Consider the following 16,622-nt stretch of genomic DNA (forward strand, 5'->3'; position numbering starts at 1 on the left):
AGCTACAGAAACCAGCATGAGGGGCCTATGAAGTCTTCCATAAAGCCTTTTCCCCCACGCTGCAGGACTTCCAGGGCTACCCTGTATCCCACTTATCCTCTCTGGCAACAGATGCCCATTACAAAACCGCAGCCCCTGTTCCAAAACAGAAAATGCCCAGCAAAAGGCTCGATCACAGGGCAGCCTTTCCAAGCATGTGTCCTATCAACACAATCATCTACAGAAGTAATCGCAGGCTAAGGGAGTGGTTCTAAAGCCACTTTGAGGCTCATACAAGCGTGGGCTGAAGCTAAGGGAGTCGTCCCACCCCTTCCGTCTCCACGGCCTCTCATCCCATTACTGCCTTTGCATCAGCCGTTGCACAAGCTGGATCGGAGAATGTTTCTGGCTGAAAATTAACCCAAACTGTTTTCTTGTTTTTGCTGTTTTTTTACTACAGTTACTTTTTTCCAGCCTAATGACTTCCCTGCTCCACCCCCCTGAACAGTTTAAGCCAATTAAGTCAACACCAACACAGCCTTACTTTCTTTTCTCCCTGTCCAGCACCGCATTCCTGCCGCCTTCCTTGCACCAGCGCTCACCGGAGCCTACAATGAGCCAATGCCCCTCATATCCACACGACAGAAAACTTTCCACTTCTCTTTGCTGGGTTCATTTTCTCATAGCTTAGCTCACTGAACCAGCCTTGGTATCAACATGGAAGCAGAATCAGCGAAGGAGGTAGGAAACACCCCTTAACATGCCGTGGTACCACAGCTTCAACACACTGCTCAGCAAGCACTTGAAGCCTGACGAGGACACAGAGTCACCCGAAGAAATGTTCCTTCCCATCCCACTGTATCCCCCCTTGCTCTGCATGGAATGCTGGTGGAGGGTTATCCCCCTGAGAAAGAGCTTCTTGACAGCTACAGGAACTTTCCAAGCAACTTTTATTTACCACAATGTTACCGTAGTCACTTCTGCTACTAGGTCTCGCTTTCTAGAGCCTGCCTAGGATACACACACTCAATTCCTCCCAGGTTACCACAACACACGTGTTACCTTAAAAGACATTACAGATTTGGCTAACACCATCCTTCTCTGCAGATGCACGTGCACCATAAAACTACCCTTTGTCTTCTGAGCATTTATCTTCCCTTTATATTTAAATACACAAATGAACTGCAGAAGAAATAACTGCCCTTCCTCTAACTGGAGCAAGATGTGGATATTTCTATGCCATCACATAGTTGCATTGAATCACATATTCGTTGGTCACACAAGGGCACAAAAACAAACGATCAGCCCCAAAGATGCATCAGCATTAGGGGAATGATTCGTAACAATAAAAAGTATTGGCCAGGTAGAAATACAAGGGGCAACACAAAGAGTTATAAATTGCATTGCAATCCTTCCATCTCTAGTTTTATTGATATTGTTTTTGTTTTTCCTGCCTGCAGTCAAGTTTTAATTGATGCAGTTTGCATAGGAAGTTTGAGGCTATAATTTTTGTAATATATTATAAACACACATAACAGTAACTTCCCAAGGCCCAGTAGTGCCCAACTCGTTAATCTAGCAAGTGTGAGGCATTCATACAGCTGAAGTTGCTAACAGCATAAAATCACCATCTTGTTGTAAGTACACTAAAATCTTCAGTTTATATAATGAGTTCTGTACCCAGACAACTCCCCACACCAGTCTCCATTTTCAGCACAATCTAATCTAACAGGACAGAATACTCCTGAGTATAGGAGACAACTGCAAACAGATTTGTTATTGAGAGCACCTGCACCAACGCTATCATCACGGTGAGCTATTTTTCTTTTTTTGTTTTGTTTTGTTTTAAATTTAAAAAGTTCCCTAAATAGGGCAAACAGCTTCTTTAGTATTACAATTCCTGCATTAAATAAAAATAATAATTCCATTCTGTGTGGCCACAGTCTGATGTTGCTCAAGTACAGAAATCTCAGCGGCCTAACTTTAAAGAAAAAAAAACTCCTGTGGCTTTTCTGAAAATTAAACATCCACTGCTTTTGCAAGAACAGTCAACCATCAAAAAGTACAGATGGGAACTCTGGCAATATTACTCTACCATAATACTCTTAAGTTTCCACCAAAATAAACCAAAGCGTATTTTAACCAGAAGTTCACCATTAAACTCTTCTTACATCTGCCTTACAAAAAATATATATAAAAACAGATATAAAGGAGTACTACACATCAAGCAATAACAACTGCATGGTGACTGAGGAATACGCCAGGAGTCAGAGCAGAGCCATTTCCCTGCCGTGAGCAAGACGCTGGCTACTGAACTGGAACACAGGCAGCAACACTGTAAAAATATTAACCCAGTTGCCCCTGTGGCCGCCCTACTCGCCACAGGTCTACCACGTCTTGCCAGCACAAACACCCATGTGTCCATAAGGAGAGAAGAAGACACGGGACGTGTCACGCTTCCTTTGTCAGACCGGACCGGCCATCGGGAAGCTGCATGGGGGCAGAGGTGGCCAAACGGTGCCGTGCACCCACCTTGGTGACCCTGCCGCGCGCTGCCTTCCAGAGCGGGTTACGAGCAAGGGAAGAGGGGAGGAAGGGCACAGAGCAGCGCGGGTCCGAAGGAAGCCAGAGCAGAGCCCACCCGGCCTCCATCTTTCTCCCGGCCGTTTTCCTTCCCCTCTTTCTCGCACCAGAAGAGTCCTGTCCTCTCGGGCAAGCACACGCGGGGTGCAGCACCTGCTCTGGCTCAGCGCAAACGGGAAGAGACAACTGGTGGCCCCAGAGCCACAGCCCCAAAGCTGCAGTTCGGGCCCGCACGTGTGGCAGCGGCACCGGCCCCTCTCCCAGCAGCAGCGTGGGCAGCGCGGGGGACACGGCCGCCGCGAGCAGGACCGCGCTCCCTGCCAGGGGCACCTCCAGGTACGGCCTGCATGCCCCAGCAGGCCAAGCACAGCCAGGAACGGCCTTCGGAGAAGGACCGTGGGGAAAGGCCCTGTGGCACCCACGGCGCAGGGGGGTGAGGAGCGGGCCCAGCGAGCCGGCATGGCCTGGGCTGCAGCACTGGGGGTGGCGCTGGGGAGACCAGAGAGCCTAAGGACCAGGGGCGCAGTACGAGGTGCGCAGGGGGCACCCAAATCGTGGCCAGCGAGAAGCGCCGGGGGCAGCACGGGGCTCCGGGTAACCCCGGCACCTCCGCGCTGCCCCTGCCCCGGCGCCGCCGCTCCCCGCCAGCCCCAGCCCGGCCGCGCGTGGCGGGGCCCGGCGCCGCCTCCCCGGGGCCGCGGGGAAGCCGCGACGAGCGACAGGGGGGCAAGACCGACCCCCGCGGCGGGTGGCCCCGCTTGTTTACGCGCGGCGGCGGAGCCGGGCACGAAAACGCCCGTCTGGCCCCCAAATAACCTGCTGCTCGCGCGCGGGGCCCGGGCAGCAGCGCCCGCCCGGCGGCCCGGGGAGGCGGCGGCGGCGCTCGGCGGAGCGGGGCCGCGCCGAGGCCTAGAGCGGGGCGCGCTGCCCGGCCCGGAAGCGGCGGCGGGCGCGGCGCGGCCTAGCGCGGGGCTCGCTTACCCTGCATGCTGCTCACGGCCGTGTGCGGCGGCGGCCCGGCCGAGCCCGCCGCGCTGCTGCCGCCGCCCGAGCCCGAGCCGCCGCTGGCGCTCGGAGTCGCCATTGTGTGCGCCAGACGCGGAGCAGCGCGGAGGCTGCAATGCAGCACAGGGACCCTCCTCCCAGGCAGGACACCTAGAGCCCCGACTCCGTATAGCAGGCGCCGGAGCCTCCCCGTCCGTCTGTCCGCCCCCGGGCTGGGGCTCCCGCTTAACCCCTCCCAGGCAGGGCAGCCGCGGCCCCGGCTGCGCGGAGCAGCGCAGGGCTCCGCGCTGCGGCGGGCGGGCCCGGCTCCAGGGAGCCCCTCACCGTGGCCGGGACCCCCCAGGCCTGCGGGCGCGCGCGCCGCTCCGCAGCCAGGCCCCCCGGCTATGGCCCCAATATGTCCTGGCGCCGAGGCGCTCCGGTTCGGCCGCTGGGAACTCGCCCCTCTGGGCCTCTTCCCGCCAGGATGGCAGTGCCCCCGCGCCGGGGTAGTGAGGCAGGAGTTCCTGTGGATCCTCTCCCCTCCTGTCCTGCGGCACCATGTCACCTCGTTCCCCTGCTCGCAGAGGGTGCCCCAGCTCTGGCCCAAGGAAGCACCACTTGCCCCTTTCACCATCAGCTCCTTCTGGATCGCCTCCTTCCCTCCAGTGCCCTGTGGCCCCAGTATGGCAGCGATGTGTCCCTGGGTTTTGCCCCAGCAGCCTTCTTGACTGCGGAGGTGCCCACCCCGCTCCAGCTCCCAGCTTGGTGCTCCATGAGGTCCTTTGAGGGCTTTGAGTTTGTCCAAGTGGTTGTATCAGATTTCTCACCTTCACCCAGATTTTTTCTCTCGCACAAGCAGCTACTTTCAAACTTATTTTTTCATGTTTTGTTTGAAACTCTCTCCCTGTGAGGGAGCAGAGAAATGTGAGAAATCTTATTTGAAACCTCTGTGGAGCATCACTTCACCTTTTGTTTTCCATGGTACCCAAGACCTCACCCCCTTTCTGCTGCCATCAGTCTTCAAATCCTTGTGTTATTTCTTCCATTGGAGTCTGTTGTTCATTCCAACACAGTCTCTGCCTCATTTCTGACCCTACCTCTATCTCCAGCTATCTTCCAGCTTAGTTTTAGGGACAGTATATTCCAGGGATGAGAGCACTGAAAAGGGCCCCAAGAGATGTGCGCTGTCTTCCCAGTCTACTACATGACTTGGTCAGAGCCCTTCATTTACAAAAGCCACTGTTTCCTCATTTATATAATACCAACGTCCTTTGTAAATTGAGATCCCCTGATGAAAGAGCTGGATATCTGAGAGCTAGATAGCAGCATTGGAACTCTTTCCCTGTTCCTCCTTTGCCCAGACTTCTCAATGCACCTCATGAAGGCGATGATAGAGCAAACATCCTCAGATCCTGAACTGGTATTGGATGTACTTCTGAAAGTTGCCTGACTGGTTAGCATTGTACAACTGCAAATGTGAAGAGGAAGAAAAAGAAACACAGAATCACAGAATGGCTGAGGTTGGAAGGGACCCCTATAGATCATCCAGTCCAACCCCCTGCTCCAGCAGGGACACCCAGAGCAGGGGCACAGGGTGGCATCCAGGCAGGTTTGGAAGATCTCCAGAGAAGGAGACTCCACAGCCTCTCTGGGCAGCCTGTGCCAGGGCTCTGTCACACTCATAGTAAAGAAGTTCTTCCTCACATGGAGATGGAACTTCCTGGGTTTCAACTTGTACCCATTACCCCATGTCCTGTCACTGGCCGCCACCGAGAAGAGTTTTGCCCCGTCCTCCCTACATCCTCCCCTCAGGTACTTGTACATGTTGATCAGACCTCCTCTCAGCCTTCTCTAGGCTAATCAGGCTTTGCTCGCTTAGTCTTTCCTCATACAATAGATGCTCCAGTCCCTTAATGATCTTTGTCACTCTGCGCTAGACCCTTTCTAGAGGCTCCACGTCGCTCTTGTACTGGGGAGTCCAGAACTGCACACACACAGCTGAGTAGAGGGGCAGGATCCCCTCCCTCAACTTGCTGGCAACACTCCTAATGCAGGCCAGGATCCCATTGGCCTTCTTGGCCACAAGGGCACATTGTTGCCTCAAGAAAAAAAAAAAAAAAAAGAATGCTTCACGAATTTGCATGTCATAGAATGGTCAGAAGGGAAAGCAGAATTGAGGGAAACTGAGGACAAAACAGAAAGAAGGAATGACTGGAGGGTAAAAGACTGATGTTTTCTCTCCCACCTCTACTAATAGAGAGAGATCAGCTACCTTCTCCTCCCATTCATGCTGGCTTTGTTTCGCCTTGGCTAAATAGCATTATCCCTCTTCACACACTCAGGCCAGAATCCTACTAGCCCATTTGCTGGATTTGATCTTAAACTGCTACCCTGCAGCATCCCACCCTGTGCTCTGCTCTCTCTAGAGACTTTGATGGCTCTTTCAAAGCTCTATGTTGTCCTCCACATCTTCTGTTATAAGCCCTCATACAGCACTTTCCACAAAAACAGGCCATATTAAATGTGCTGCTTGAGCATCACTGTTGGTACTTGTCAGTGCTGTAACTTGGCACAGTCAGTGATAACGACCATAGACCCCACTGTATAGGGCAGTACAAGCACATATGTCCAGGAGAAGGTATGCCTTTATCTTCTCCTCCCAATTTCCATACAGAACATCACACCACCTTGCAAAAAATAAGATGCCAACCCTCTATTCTCACCCAACTACTGGCAGGGAGCAGCAAGGAGAGCTGCTCCTCATGAAAGGTGATGCAAGAATCTAAAGTGATAACAAGGTAAGCAGGGCAAGGACCCAGTCCTCAGCAAGGCAAGCAGAGCAGATCCTATGACAGTAACCAGGTTCAGCCAAGAGCCCAGACTGACAGATGACCACAGTCATCAAGCAAGTCTGACGTTAAGCTGGGATTTCAAGTGCACAGGTCAGGGTCTGGAACCAGATCAACAGGGTATGTGGCCAGGCACAGGCAGAGCTGCAGTGCAGCTGCAGTACAGCTGCAGCGTAGCTCACTTTGGGGCTAAAAGCTTTGGTTTAAAAGCAGCTCCCAAGGGAAGAAGGTGAGCACTCCTGCTGAGGCTTCTTCTAGATTTTTTTCAAAGTGCTCCAAGGCTAACAAAGACTTCTAAAATTGCTTACTCTTATCAGCAAAATGACCTTAAGTGCATAAAGATAAACTTGTAATAATAGGGTATGAAGGGGTGGGTGTTCCAGGCCCTAACACCTAAGATATGCCCCTAGCTCCACAACATTCCTTTCTTTTCCCTGTCTTACTTAGGCCTTCTCTTATGCCCCAACCAAGAATGCTGGTCCAAAGCTGGGTCATACAGACTACAATAGAGAAACACCAATATCTGTTGATATTCTGAAACACTGACAGAAGCTGACAGCTGGCCTCATGCCACTGAGCTGTGGCCTGCTTACAATTACATACAAATTATAGAGTTTATCCTTCCCCTGCAAATCTGGCAGGATCAGGATCAAATCTTTCCTGACAGGTATTTGTGAAACACGTTCTTAAAGGCCTCCAATGATGGCAATTGTAACATCCCCTCAGAAATCTCTTCTGGTATGCCACTATCCTGACACTCAAAATATTATTCTAAAGCCTAATATAAGCTTTCTTGACTCAGCTGAAACCTATTATATCCTGTTGTGATCACTATGGCCCTGGAAGATGTAATTCCTTTCCTTGTATTCAACTCTTACAAGATCCTCAGATCAGCCAGTGTTAAAGCCTTCCTAAAGTCAATGTGTGCGACATCTATTATTTTTCACTTCACACACACACATAAAAATGTGCCATACCAGGAAATTAGATTGATTTTGACAGCATTTGCTCCTGACGCGTTCGTGATAACTGCTCTTCATGCTCTTGTTATACTCCAGGTGCACACGAGTGCCTTGTTTAATGATTTGTTCCAGAACTTTTCTGGGAATTGAGAAGGACTTTAAATTATGATGAAAGAAAGCAAGTGACAAAAACATAAACAAGATTAATTTGATTGATTTTTAAAAACTAATGAGTTAGGAAGAGGGTTGTTCATATAGGATTTTAGTAGGACAAAAAGGAGGCCAATCACACTGGTTTGAATATAACAAATGAGTGAGGGTTCTTCCCCTTCTGAGGCAGGTGATCTGCATCCTTCCCTGACTGCTCATGGGACTTCAACCACTGGTTAAGGAGACTAAAGCCTTTTACAATATCAAGTGTGTAACCATGTATGTATTTGCAGAATTTCTCTACTTGAATTTTAGTCTAGACCCTTGGAAACAAACAAACAAAACAAATAAACAAATAAAAAAGCCCAGTCTCGTGACTCCTTCACCTTTCCACCCAAAACCTCAAAACCTGTTTTCATCTAGTTGAAGACAGTCTGTGGTTATCCACGGTAGTGTCAGCAGTATCTACAAGAGTGAGCATTATAATGAAGTGGTCACTGGAATAGAATAACATCTCTGGTACAGATTCCTGGGGAGGCAACATGGGTCTCCCACTATTACAGCCTGGTTCTTGAATCTGTCCCTCCAGTACTATCGTTTAAAAACCTCTGTCTTTTAGTGATGGATTCACCTGACTGAAGAAAACTCAGGTTTCTAAGGGCTAACTACTAGACTCCAGAAAGTTATAAGGAGGAAGGATGTTTTATCCCATATTGAGGAACTAATTTTCCAGTGGCTTAAATTACACTCAAGAGTACTAAATGTTCTTGGCCTCCCTCTAATGGGAGAAAGTAGTATTGCTCTCAGAGAGAGCAATTCCCTTTTTATCCACTGAAGGAGAGGTTACAGAAGTGTTTGTGATGGGCTTGTGAGTTGATGATACTTTGAAGCGAGCAGCCTCTGCCTTTTATTTATTTATTTTTATTTCAGTAACTACACAAAAACACTAAAAAGCGTTTGAATTTCTAAAGCAAACTACAGGAAGATCGCTTTTGAAATAGGGAAGCAAAGAATGAGGTTCAGATGAAACGATTTGTAAACCCTTGCAAAAAAGGGATCTTTTGCCCTGTCTTGCTATTGGGTTGGTGAACCTTGCTAGCTTATAGGGCTGCCAGACACTCCACGCAGTCCCTTCCAAGCGCCTGGAAAAACTTATCTTCTCCGGCCCCACAGCAAACCCTCTCTGGGACAGTCCTGCCTCCATGGCTGCTTCATAAAACTGCAGCAGGAGTGTGGTTTGCTTCATGGGGCCTCGTGATGAGGCGGCTCTGTGGGAACACACAGAGAAACTGTTGCTTTTGCTAATCCACATTTCAAACTGGGTCTGATGAGAGATAAGCAAGATGGATGGATGTATCCCGGGGCAGTGTAATCCCCCAAGTTTTTTGAAAAGAAAACTAAGCATTTGTATGTCCTCCCAGAGGGCCTGTGAGTCAGGAAGTTGTACTTAAGGGCACCTACAAAGAGTTGTTTAATTTTCCCAGGCTTCAGGGTGGAAATGTGAATCAATTTAAATGTTGGGATGGATTTTGTTTTACTGAGCATGGTTTTCCTTCCAGCTACCCAGCAGTTTAATGTACAGAATAGCTAAATTATTATGGACCATAAAGCCCACTCAGTGAAGCTGTACGAATGGCAGCCTTTTACAGGGAGGGCACTTCCAAGGGATGTTCTCTGCAATAAATTAATTTCTCACAACCTGCACATGAAAGGAATCCATTGAAATGACAAGTGGAGAGGAGTATTAATTCTCTCCACAAATGCATCCACATGTGTCCTCTGTATGATAACCCAGTGAGATCCAGTTTTACACGAGATATGAACAGGGTTATTATCCTGTTGCTGAAATTATTGCATGAAAGAAATGTATCTGAACGAGACTTGGACTTGGTGGGTGGGTATGGTAGGTAGTACATTTTCTTAAGGTCTCACTCATAACTGATCATTGCTTTGGGTCATAAGCAGTCAGCAACTGATGAGGAAGTATGTGCTTCTGAGAAGTATACTTTTTTTCTTCTTCAGATATACAAAAAAAAAAAAAAAAATCGAATCTCTCCTTAACTTGCAGTCTGGTAGCAGCGCAGACACCAAGAAGCTCCCTGCCCCTCACGTTCCCCATCTTTCACTTCATGCTCCAGCTTCCCGCCCGCTGCCCAGGCCGGCCCAACGGCGACACGCGGCGGCGCCTCAGCCCGGCGCCCTCCGCCATGAGGGAGGCGGCGGCGGGGGCGGGAGCGGCCGCGGCGCCGGCCATGGCGGGCGGCGGCTGCGCGGGGCGCCTCTGGCGGCTCTGCAACCTCCTCATGGCCGCCTTCTTCGGGCTGGCGGCCGTCGTGCAGGTGAGGCGGGCGGCGGGGGCTCGCCTGGGGCTTGCCGGGCCCCCGCGGGCTCTCGTTGCCCGCACGACGAGTCGCCAGATCGGGGTGTCTCCATTAACGTGCTCTGCGCTCTGCTTCCTCCCCGCAGGTGAACGACCCCGACGCCGGACTGTGGATAGTGAGTATGGCTGCGTGCCCCGGCCCGCCAAGCCCTGCTTGGCTCTCCGGGAGAAGGCCTGTGGCAGGGCACAGGTCCAGGGCAAGCAGAGCCCTGAAAATGGTCCCTTTTCTCCCCGTACTGTCACTGAGCAGTCACTGGAGCGATGGCTGAGGTGTGACACTGTGTCCAGGATTTTTTATTTTGCCTCAGATTTGCACCTATCCCTGTGCCAAGCACTGCTTGTCTTGTTCCTCCTTCCCTGGGTCTAAGGCTGTCTGACAAAGCCAGCTCCATCTCCACATCAGTGGATAAAGTTGCTTTAAAACCCTGGCTTGACTGCCTTGTGTGCGGCGCTCAAACCATGAAAGTATAAAAGTACTATTGGTCTAGAGGTATCTGGACCAGTGAGAGAAAGATCTACAACATTCCTGCGCATCAGACGAACTATTGAAATGGAAAAGAAGGGGAGCCTGGACTCAAAACTAGTATCCCCGTGGATGAATGTTTCTACTTCCTAATACTGGGGATGGCTGCAGAGTTGATGTGTGTCTTGTTAACAGGTTGTCTACCTTGTGCCAGCTGCCCTTACGCTGCTCGTTGGCCTTAACCCCTCGATAACAGGTACGATACTGTGCGTACGACAGAGTGTCTGGGCAAAGTTCACCCCCCACACTTCTTACTGAGTCGCAGATTAAGGTTGGGCCTCATGGAAAGTCAACCTGCTGGTAGCCTTTTTCTAGAAAAGATGCCCTTTGCTTTAGTATTTGTGGTTGACGTGTCTGAGTGAAACGTAACTCAAAGACCCCGCAGAAGACATACCACTGGGATACTCTTATCACTGCACTCCAACAACAGTTCTCCAAGAACAAATGAAGTACAAGCCTGGGGGTGTGTTTTAAACCTGACTCTGATATTGACATGTGCAAATTGTTTAGCTCACATTGTTTCCCTGTTGTAAAATTGGAATTTTGCTTATTTTAAAGCAGTCAAGCTCTGTACAGTATTTTGAAGAGCTAAAGGCGTTACTTAACAGTAAATAGTAATAATATTTAAATATTATGACTATCACACAAAGTGCATGCACAGCAATGCAGCCTTCTAGAGAATTCTGTGTTATGGTTGAATTTCCACAGATGTACACTAAGAGGGCAAAATTAGGCTAAAGCTCCTACGTGTAGAGAGAATCTATGAGATCACATTAGACCCAGGACTCAAGAAAACATGCATTTTTAAAAAACAGTGAAAACAATTTCAAAATATTTTTGTATGGAAAAAAATGATTGTACCTCTCCTGGATGAATACTGCTAAACCACATTTATGCCCCAAAATAAATATTTTCAGGAGTGCAGGTTATTGTCACAAATCATAACATGGAAGTCTCTCAGCATTTCGGCTAGCACAGCATGTAAGCTGGCAGCATTCAAAAACCTAAGAGCTGGTGTCTGTGTTTTTGAACATTTCAGAGGAGGTTTATGTGGTATGTGTATCTTCAACATGTGCCATTTGCCTTTTCAAGAGAAACTGCATGATACAATTATAAATAGGCTCCTGGTGCTCATACCAAGATCAATGTAACTAAAGATTACAAATAGTACAACTGGTGCACAGCTGGACACTTCCATAAATTCACTAAGGTGGAGGACCCAGACCCTGTCCCTACAAAGCTGCAGCAAGCTTGGCCAAATGATTAGTTTTCCATGGAATTGCTGACAAAGTTGAGAGTCACAGTGAGTTCCTGAATTTTGGCCGCCCATCATCTTTAATGCTTGTCTGGAGGGGTCAATGCCTAGAAAAGACTGTTTTTAACTTCGTGGTTTCCTGCTGTTGACATTACAGAGGTCAGCTGGCAAACTGCCTATGTTGTTTGCTCACCTCTCTTCCATAGGAATGGGAGAAAAAATCTTCCTGGGAATGAGCATGAAAAAAAAACAAAAGAATCTCTAGGCCCATTCAAATTTTTCATATCATCTGCATTTCTGTTTAAAACATCAGTCCCTAGCCCACAGAGATGTCATTAATATTGCTAGTAATCACAGGCAAAAGTTCAGAGTCTTATCTGGGAGTGTAAATGAAGGTAATAAATTCCCCACAAGGGGATAGCTGCAGTTGCAAATCCTGGATGATTAGCTGGTAGGAGTTGGGAATTGCTCCCCTGGAGTCCTGGTTTTCCTCTGGTATCACTGCCGAGAGTCTGGCTAGTGCTATAAGCTCTGGGGAAACCATTCCTCCTGCTTTAGAGAACTTCCATTTGTAATCCTCCTCATCATTTTCTGTATATATTGGATCCTGGGGCCTGTCTCATTTGCTAGGGAGAATCTGGAGTTGTTTTCATTTAGGCACTGCTGCCAAGAAATTGCATTTCTAGGAAAACAAGCCTCCAGTCCACTGGCTTACATTTTCAACAAGACTTTTTAGCAGCTTTGCTTGGTCATAAAGATGCTGGTATTAATTCCATCCTTCCTGCTTAAGACAAATATGGAGGCATCTGTTTGCTTGAGACATCTGTTTTTCAGCAACTCAGATGTTATTCAGTTTCCAGGGTATTGTTCATTATACACTGTAGTTAGTGCCAGTCTGTTTGTTTGTTTGTTTTTGTTTTTTCCTCAGATAATCTTGTTTGGAGGACCCTCTGTGATCTTCATTCTGCTGGTTGTATTGTTGGGGCCATTCTCTTGGCTTATTCTTTGTTTGCTTACACTCGAACAAACATCTTGCATGAAGAGGAAGGCAGGTGAGTAATGAAATTTATCTGTGCACCAGGGCCTTTCTGAGGTAGCTGTGATAGGTCTGATAGGTCATGATAGATCTGATAGGTCATCTTTAAGTGGAACTGTATGTGCTGAGCTGTTGCAGTGAATAGTTTTGGTCCAGAAGAGTGAAGCCAAGGAGTATCAATCACAGTATTACAAACCAGCAATTTGCTGGGCGAAAGAGCTAAACAGACAGTGAATAATTTTGCTTTAATTCCACCTGATTGGGTCAGTTAAATGTAATTAGGTGCAGTTCTGGCTTTCAAAGACCACTACGGTAGCACTGTGAAATCATAGAATGCTTAAGGTTGGAAGGGACCTGTAGAGATCATCTAGTCCAACCCCTACACTTGATCGCTTCTCGGCCTTTTGGCTAAGATCAAGTGTACTGTAGTGTAGTGAAATAACCTTTTGTTCTGTTATTGGTGCTGTAGAAATTGGAGTTATAAAGTGCTACAGACTCTTGAGATGATTCCATGTGCATGCGTATCTGGCAGGTTCTGTTCGAGTCCTGAAACCCCTAGGGACTGGAGGGAGAGAGGAACAAATTCTCACTTGGTAAAGACTTAAGATACCCATTTGTTTGTTTAAATTAGGTGCTTGTTCACTATAGAGGGTGAAGTACTGGCAGCTGCTGCTGCTGTTTACAGTATGAAATCCTGGGGTGTTGTTTTGCTGTATAGTAATGAGGTAGATATATTGTAGAGTATAAGTTTAGTGGTGGAACAAGAGTTGAAAGCAGGAATTTCTGCAGCTGTATAGCTGGGTTGTACGTTTGCAGATTTGTGGTATGAGACAAAGTTACTCAGTGCAAATGCCTTTAGAACTATTATCCTTGTAAAATACAATGAACTTCTACAAAGGAGGAGTGTATACTTGCCCTGCTCTTGGAGGCTTTTTTTTACAAGCAAACATCTCCATGCATCATATTCTGATGTAGTTTTCGTTTGTCTTTTTAGAGAGTTATCTGGTCTGCTGATTATTACAATATGGATGAGCCTTTGCCGCAGTTCAGCAAAGTGAGTTTTTTGTTCTTTTGCTTTTTTATCCACTCATATATTCATATTTAGTTGGCCACCTTCTTGAAAGCATATGATATTGGCTCCTTGTTTTTCTATTTCACGTTACTGTCCAAATCTTCTCAAATACTTAAGCAGTAGTATTTGGTGTTGCAGCCTGTAAGATCTTGCATAAATAAAAGTGTGCTGGGAAAAAAAAGTGAAGCTAAACAAAAGATTTTTTTCTGCTTTCTATGCATGGGGCTTTCCATGCAGGTTCTCTACTGTCTCTTGCCAATATACCAACCACAGTCCTATATGAATGTTTGGTAAGTGAATCTGATTTGAAATAGCACTTACGTGTTTGTTTCTTTGTAGGAATCCACTGGGTGGAATTCGTTTGATTGCTGCAGTCCTGGTCTGTTTCTTTCCCTTTTTTATGTGGCTGTACATTTACATGAACAAAGAGATGCGAGCATCTTGGCCAACTCACTGTAAAACAGTGGTTTAATCAGATGGGAGAAAATACACAATAAATATTATGACCTTACTTGCCTCTGCTGTTCAGTTCTTAAAGCAAGGCCAGTATCAGTTTGACAGGACCCAAGAATTCCTGCCTGCTTGCCACAATGTGGTTTTGAGATTTGTTAATGAGGACTGGAAAAAAAACAATGCTGCCAAACCTGAGTGGAGATTTTTTTCCTATGGAAACTATTGTTCAAACTGCTTCTCCATATGTTTTCAAAGTACTGCTGAAGTAGTGACTCCTAGTATCAGTTATTCAAGATATCCTGCCATCCCTGGTTTCTTCCTTCCTAAGGCCTAGTTATTTGTTAAACATTCTACTATGTGGCTTACAGGAAAAGTAGTTGCAAACTTTTTGTTTCAACAAGTAACTATTTGCAGCTGTAAAATCTCCAGCTATCTCTCTGAATAGTCTACTAATGAGACTAACTGAAAAAATAATTTAAAAAAAATCTGTGCTACGATCAGATATAGAATATTTCCGAATTATTACTAACATTTGTTTCTATTATCTCTATATTACTGCTTTTATGAGTAAAAATATTATATATATAAAGTAATAAATATTATTTTTATAAAGAAATTCAAAGAGAGCTTGCCTATATTTATTTTCTGTGAGATCCATGCTCAGGACTGCCACCAGCAGTCATAGTGACCACCATAGTCACAACTCTCTTGTTTCACGGAATGTCTCTGTTTCTGGAAAGCAGAGAATATACAGCAGTCCAGAGAGCATGCCCTGTCATCAATAATCCTGGAACAGGAAGCACAGATGAATACCCTGGACACACAAAGTGACTGGGTGAGGGCCCATATAGATGGGCCATATGGAGCACAGCACCATGCGTTAAGTGTTTCCAAGTTAGGAGGTTTTAGCTTAATGCTGACACAAGATAACACAGCTAGCAGATGTGGATTGTGGCTGGTGTATCTGTAGCATTATACGATGCCACAGTCTTCCTAGCTTGATGATTTTTAACTCAAGTCTCTCAGTACTGTGTTGATGTAGCACAGATAGTCCCTATTTTCCTTGGGCTTTGCTTTACAAGTCTAAGGTAATTTTGAAAAAAAAATCTATTCTAAGAAGACTGTATTAGGCTACAGGACTATTTTTTTTTCTGCCAAACTGGAGATGTATTCTGCATGTCATAAATCTGACCAATATTAAAAAACAAATAGGTGGATTTTTAATAAAACCTTGTTAATATAGTATGTTTTTTCACAGTAAGTAACAATCTATTCAGGATTGGGTATTTAGAGCCAATGCTTTGCAATTAAGTACATTTATTTCACAGTTACTGACCCTCTCTGTTCTGCAAGAAGAGACCAGATTTGCTTCCTTACAAAATAAATAACGTATAAAATTTTGTATCTGAGAGAAAAATGCTTGAGGACAAATTTGTGAGCATCAGCCACACAGATCTTTCTATAAGCAAAGATAGGCTGAAACCCACTGCTGCAGATGCCATTATATTTTAGTTTCAATATTTCCTGAAGAGCATTTGTAAACTTACCATTTTCAGTAATACATTACTCTGTCTGAAATTCTGCCCCTTCCCTTTAATACCATTTTATCATCATAGACATAAATAGTTCCAAAGGCATTGCTTTCTGGTGGAGTTTCAATAACCCCCTCCAAAGTTAGATGATGAACTCCATGGGAGTCTAAGCAATAGCCACCGTCGTGCAGGTGCCCTGCAAGGTAGCACACCACGCACTGATGAGCGTGTATGACAGAAAGGGCCTCTTCATAATTCCAGGCTAGGCAAACTCTATCTGAACAGTCTGGATGAATGGGAAGATGACCTGCAGTTGGGAGGGAATGAAAAAAAAAAAGGAAAAGAATTACTTCAAGTACATAATAGACATACTAGCAACACTCATTACAGATACCCCCATGTTTGGGATGACAGAATCACTTTGGTTTAATGCCCAGGGAAACAATTAGAGCATCTTTAAAGTTCTCATTTCTCATTTTATGAAATTTGCTTAATTTGCTTCTTTATATAGCATCTGGGTATCTAAATACAGAGTCCCCTCTCAGTGGGACTCACTGATACGTCTAAGATCACTTCAGGTTTGTCACTCGGTCTAAATACATATTTTGAACAGCAGCAGCAACAACTGCCTGTTCATGGGAAGTTTAGCCTTCTATCTGTATTCAGAAAGCCCACATTTAGTGTGAAACAGCATTGCTTTTTCCATACTTTACAGGTTACATGCATATCTCACTGCAGCTATGAAGCTGCTGCACAGCACTGGATGCATTTTCCCCAGCTGGCATACTCTGGCCACACGGCTTTTTGTTTGTTTGTTTTGGCATATAACTTGTGTTCACCAATACTTACCTACCTGCTCTG

At 46.5% G+C, this 16,622-nt stretch overlaps 2 protein-coding genes across 6 annotated transcripts in view; one reads left to right on the forward strand and one right to left on the reverse strand.

Moving 5' to 3' along the window:
* MAP2K4 (mitogen-activated protein kinase kinase 4) overlaps positions 1-3,661 on the reverse strand; it is a 76,463-nt gene extending 72,802 nt beyond the window's left edge. For 2 of the 4 annotated variants that reach the window (XM_088535936.1, XM_088535933.1), the window contains exon 1: positions 3,544-3,661. In XM_088535936.1, coding sequence (XP_088392062.1) covers positions 3,544-3,646 — 103 coding nt within the window. In that variant the 5' untranslated portion in view covers positions 3,647-3,661. The remainder of the gene's footprint in view (positions 1-3,543) is intronic. The other 2 variants (XM_088535934.1, XM_088535932.1) reach the window with 1 other exon arrangement.
* Positions 3,662-9,762: 6,101 nt separating this feature from the next.
* TMEM220 (transmembrane protein 220) lies at positions 9,763-14,287 on the forward strand. 2 transcript variants are annotated; one of them, XM_088535888.1, is made up of 6 exons: positions 9,763-9,849; positions 9,977-10,006; positions 10,549-10,609; positions 12,597-12,720; positions 13,699-13,758; positions 14,116-14,287. In XM_088535888.1, the coding sequence occupies exons 1-6, from the start codon at positions 9,763-9,765 to the stop codon at positions 14,246-14,248; spliced, it is 495 nt and encodes a 164-aa protein (XP_088392014.1). In that variant the 3' UTR covers positions 14,249-14,287. The 2 variants fall into 2 exon arrangements, with proteins under 2 accessions (XP_088392014.1, XP_088392015.1); XM_088535889.1 differs by lacking the exon at positions 9,977-10,006.
* The last annotated feature ends 2,335 nt before the right edge of the window (positions 14,288-16,622 follow it).

The sequence above is a fragment of the Tinamus guttatus genome, unplaced genomic scaffold (assembly GCF_059628265.1).
Source record: "Tinamus guttatus ecotype Peru unplaced genomic scaffold, ASM5962826v1 Tinamus_guttatus_pri_ptg000649l, whole genome shotgun sequence".
Taxonomy (NCBI): Eukaryota; Metazoa; Chordata; class Aves; order Tinamiformes; family Tinamidae; genus Tinamus; species Tinamus guttatus.

Coding starts and splice junctions, on each gene's coding strand:
- TMEM220 (XM_088535888.1), top strand. CDS start 9,763: ATGGCGGGCGGCGGCTGCGCGGGGCGCCTCTGGCGGCTCTGCAACCTC. Junction 10,007..10,548: donor CCGACGCCGGACTGTGGATA/GTGAGTATGGCT, acceptor TCTTGTTAACAG/GTTGTCTACCTTGTGCCAGC. Junction 13,759..14,115: donor CTTTGCCGCAGTTCAGCAAA/GTGAGTTTTTTG, acceptor GTTTCTTTGTAG/GAATCCACTGGGTGGAATTC.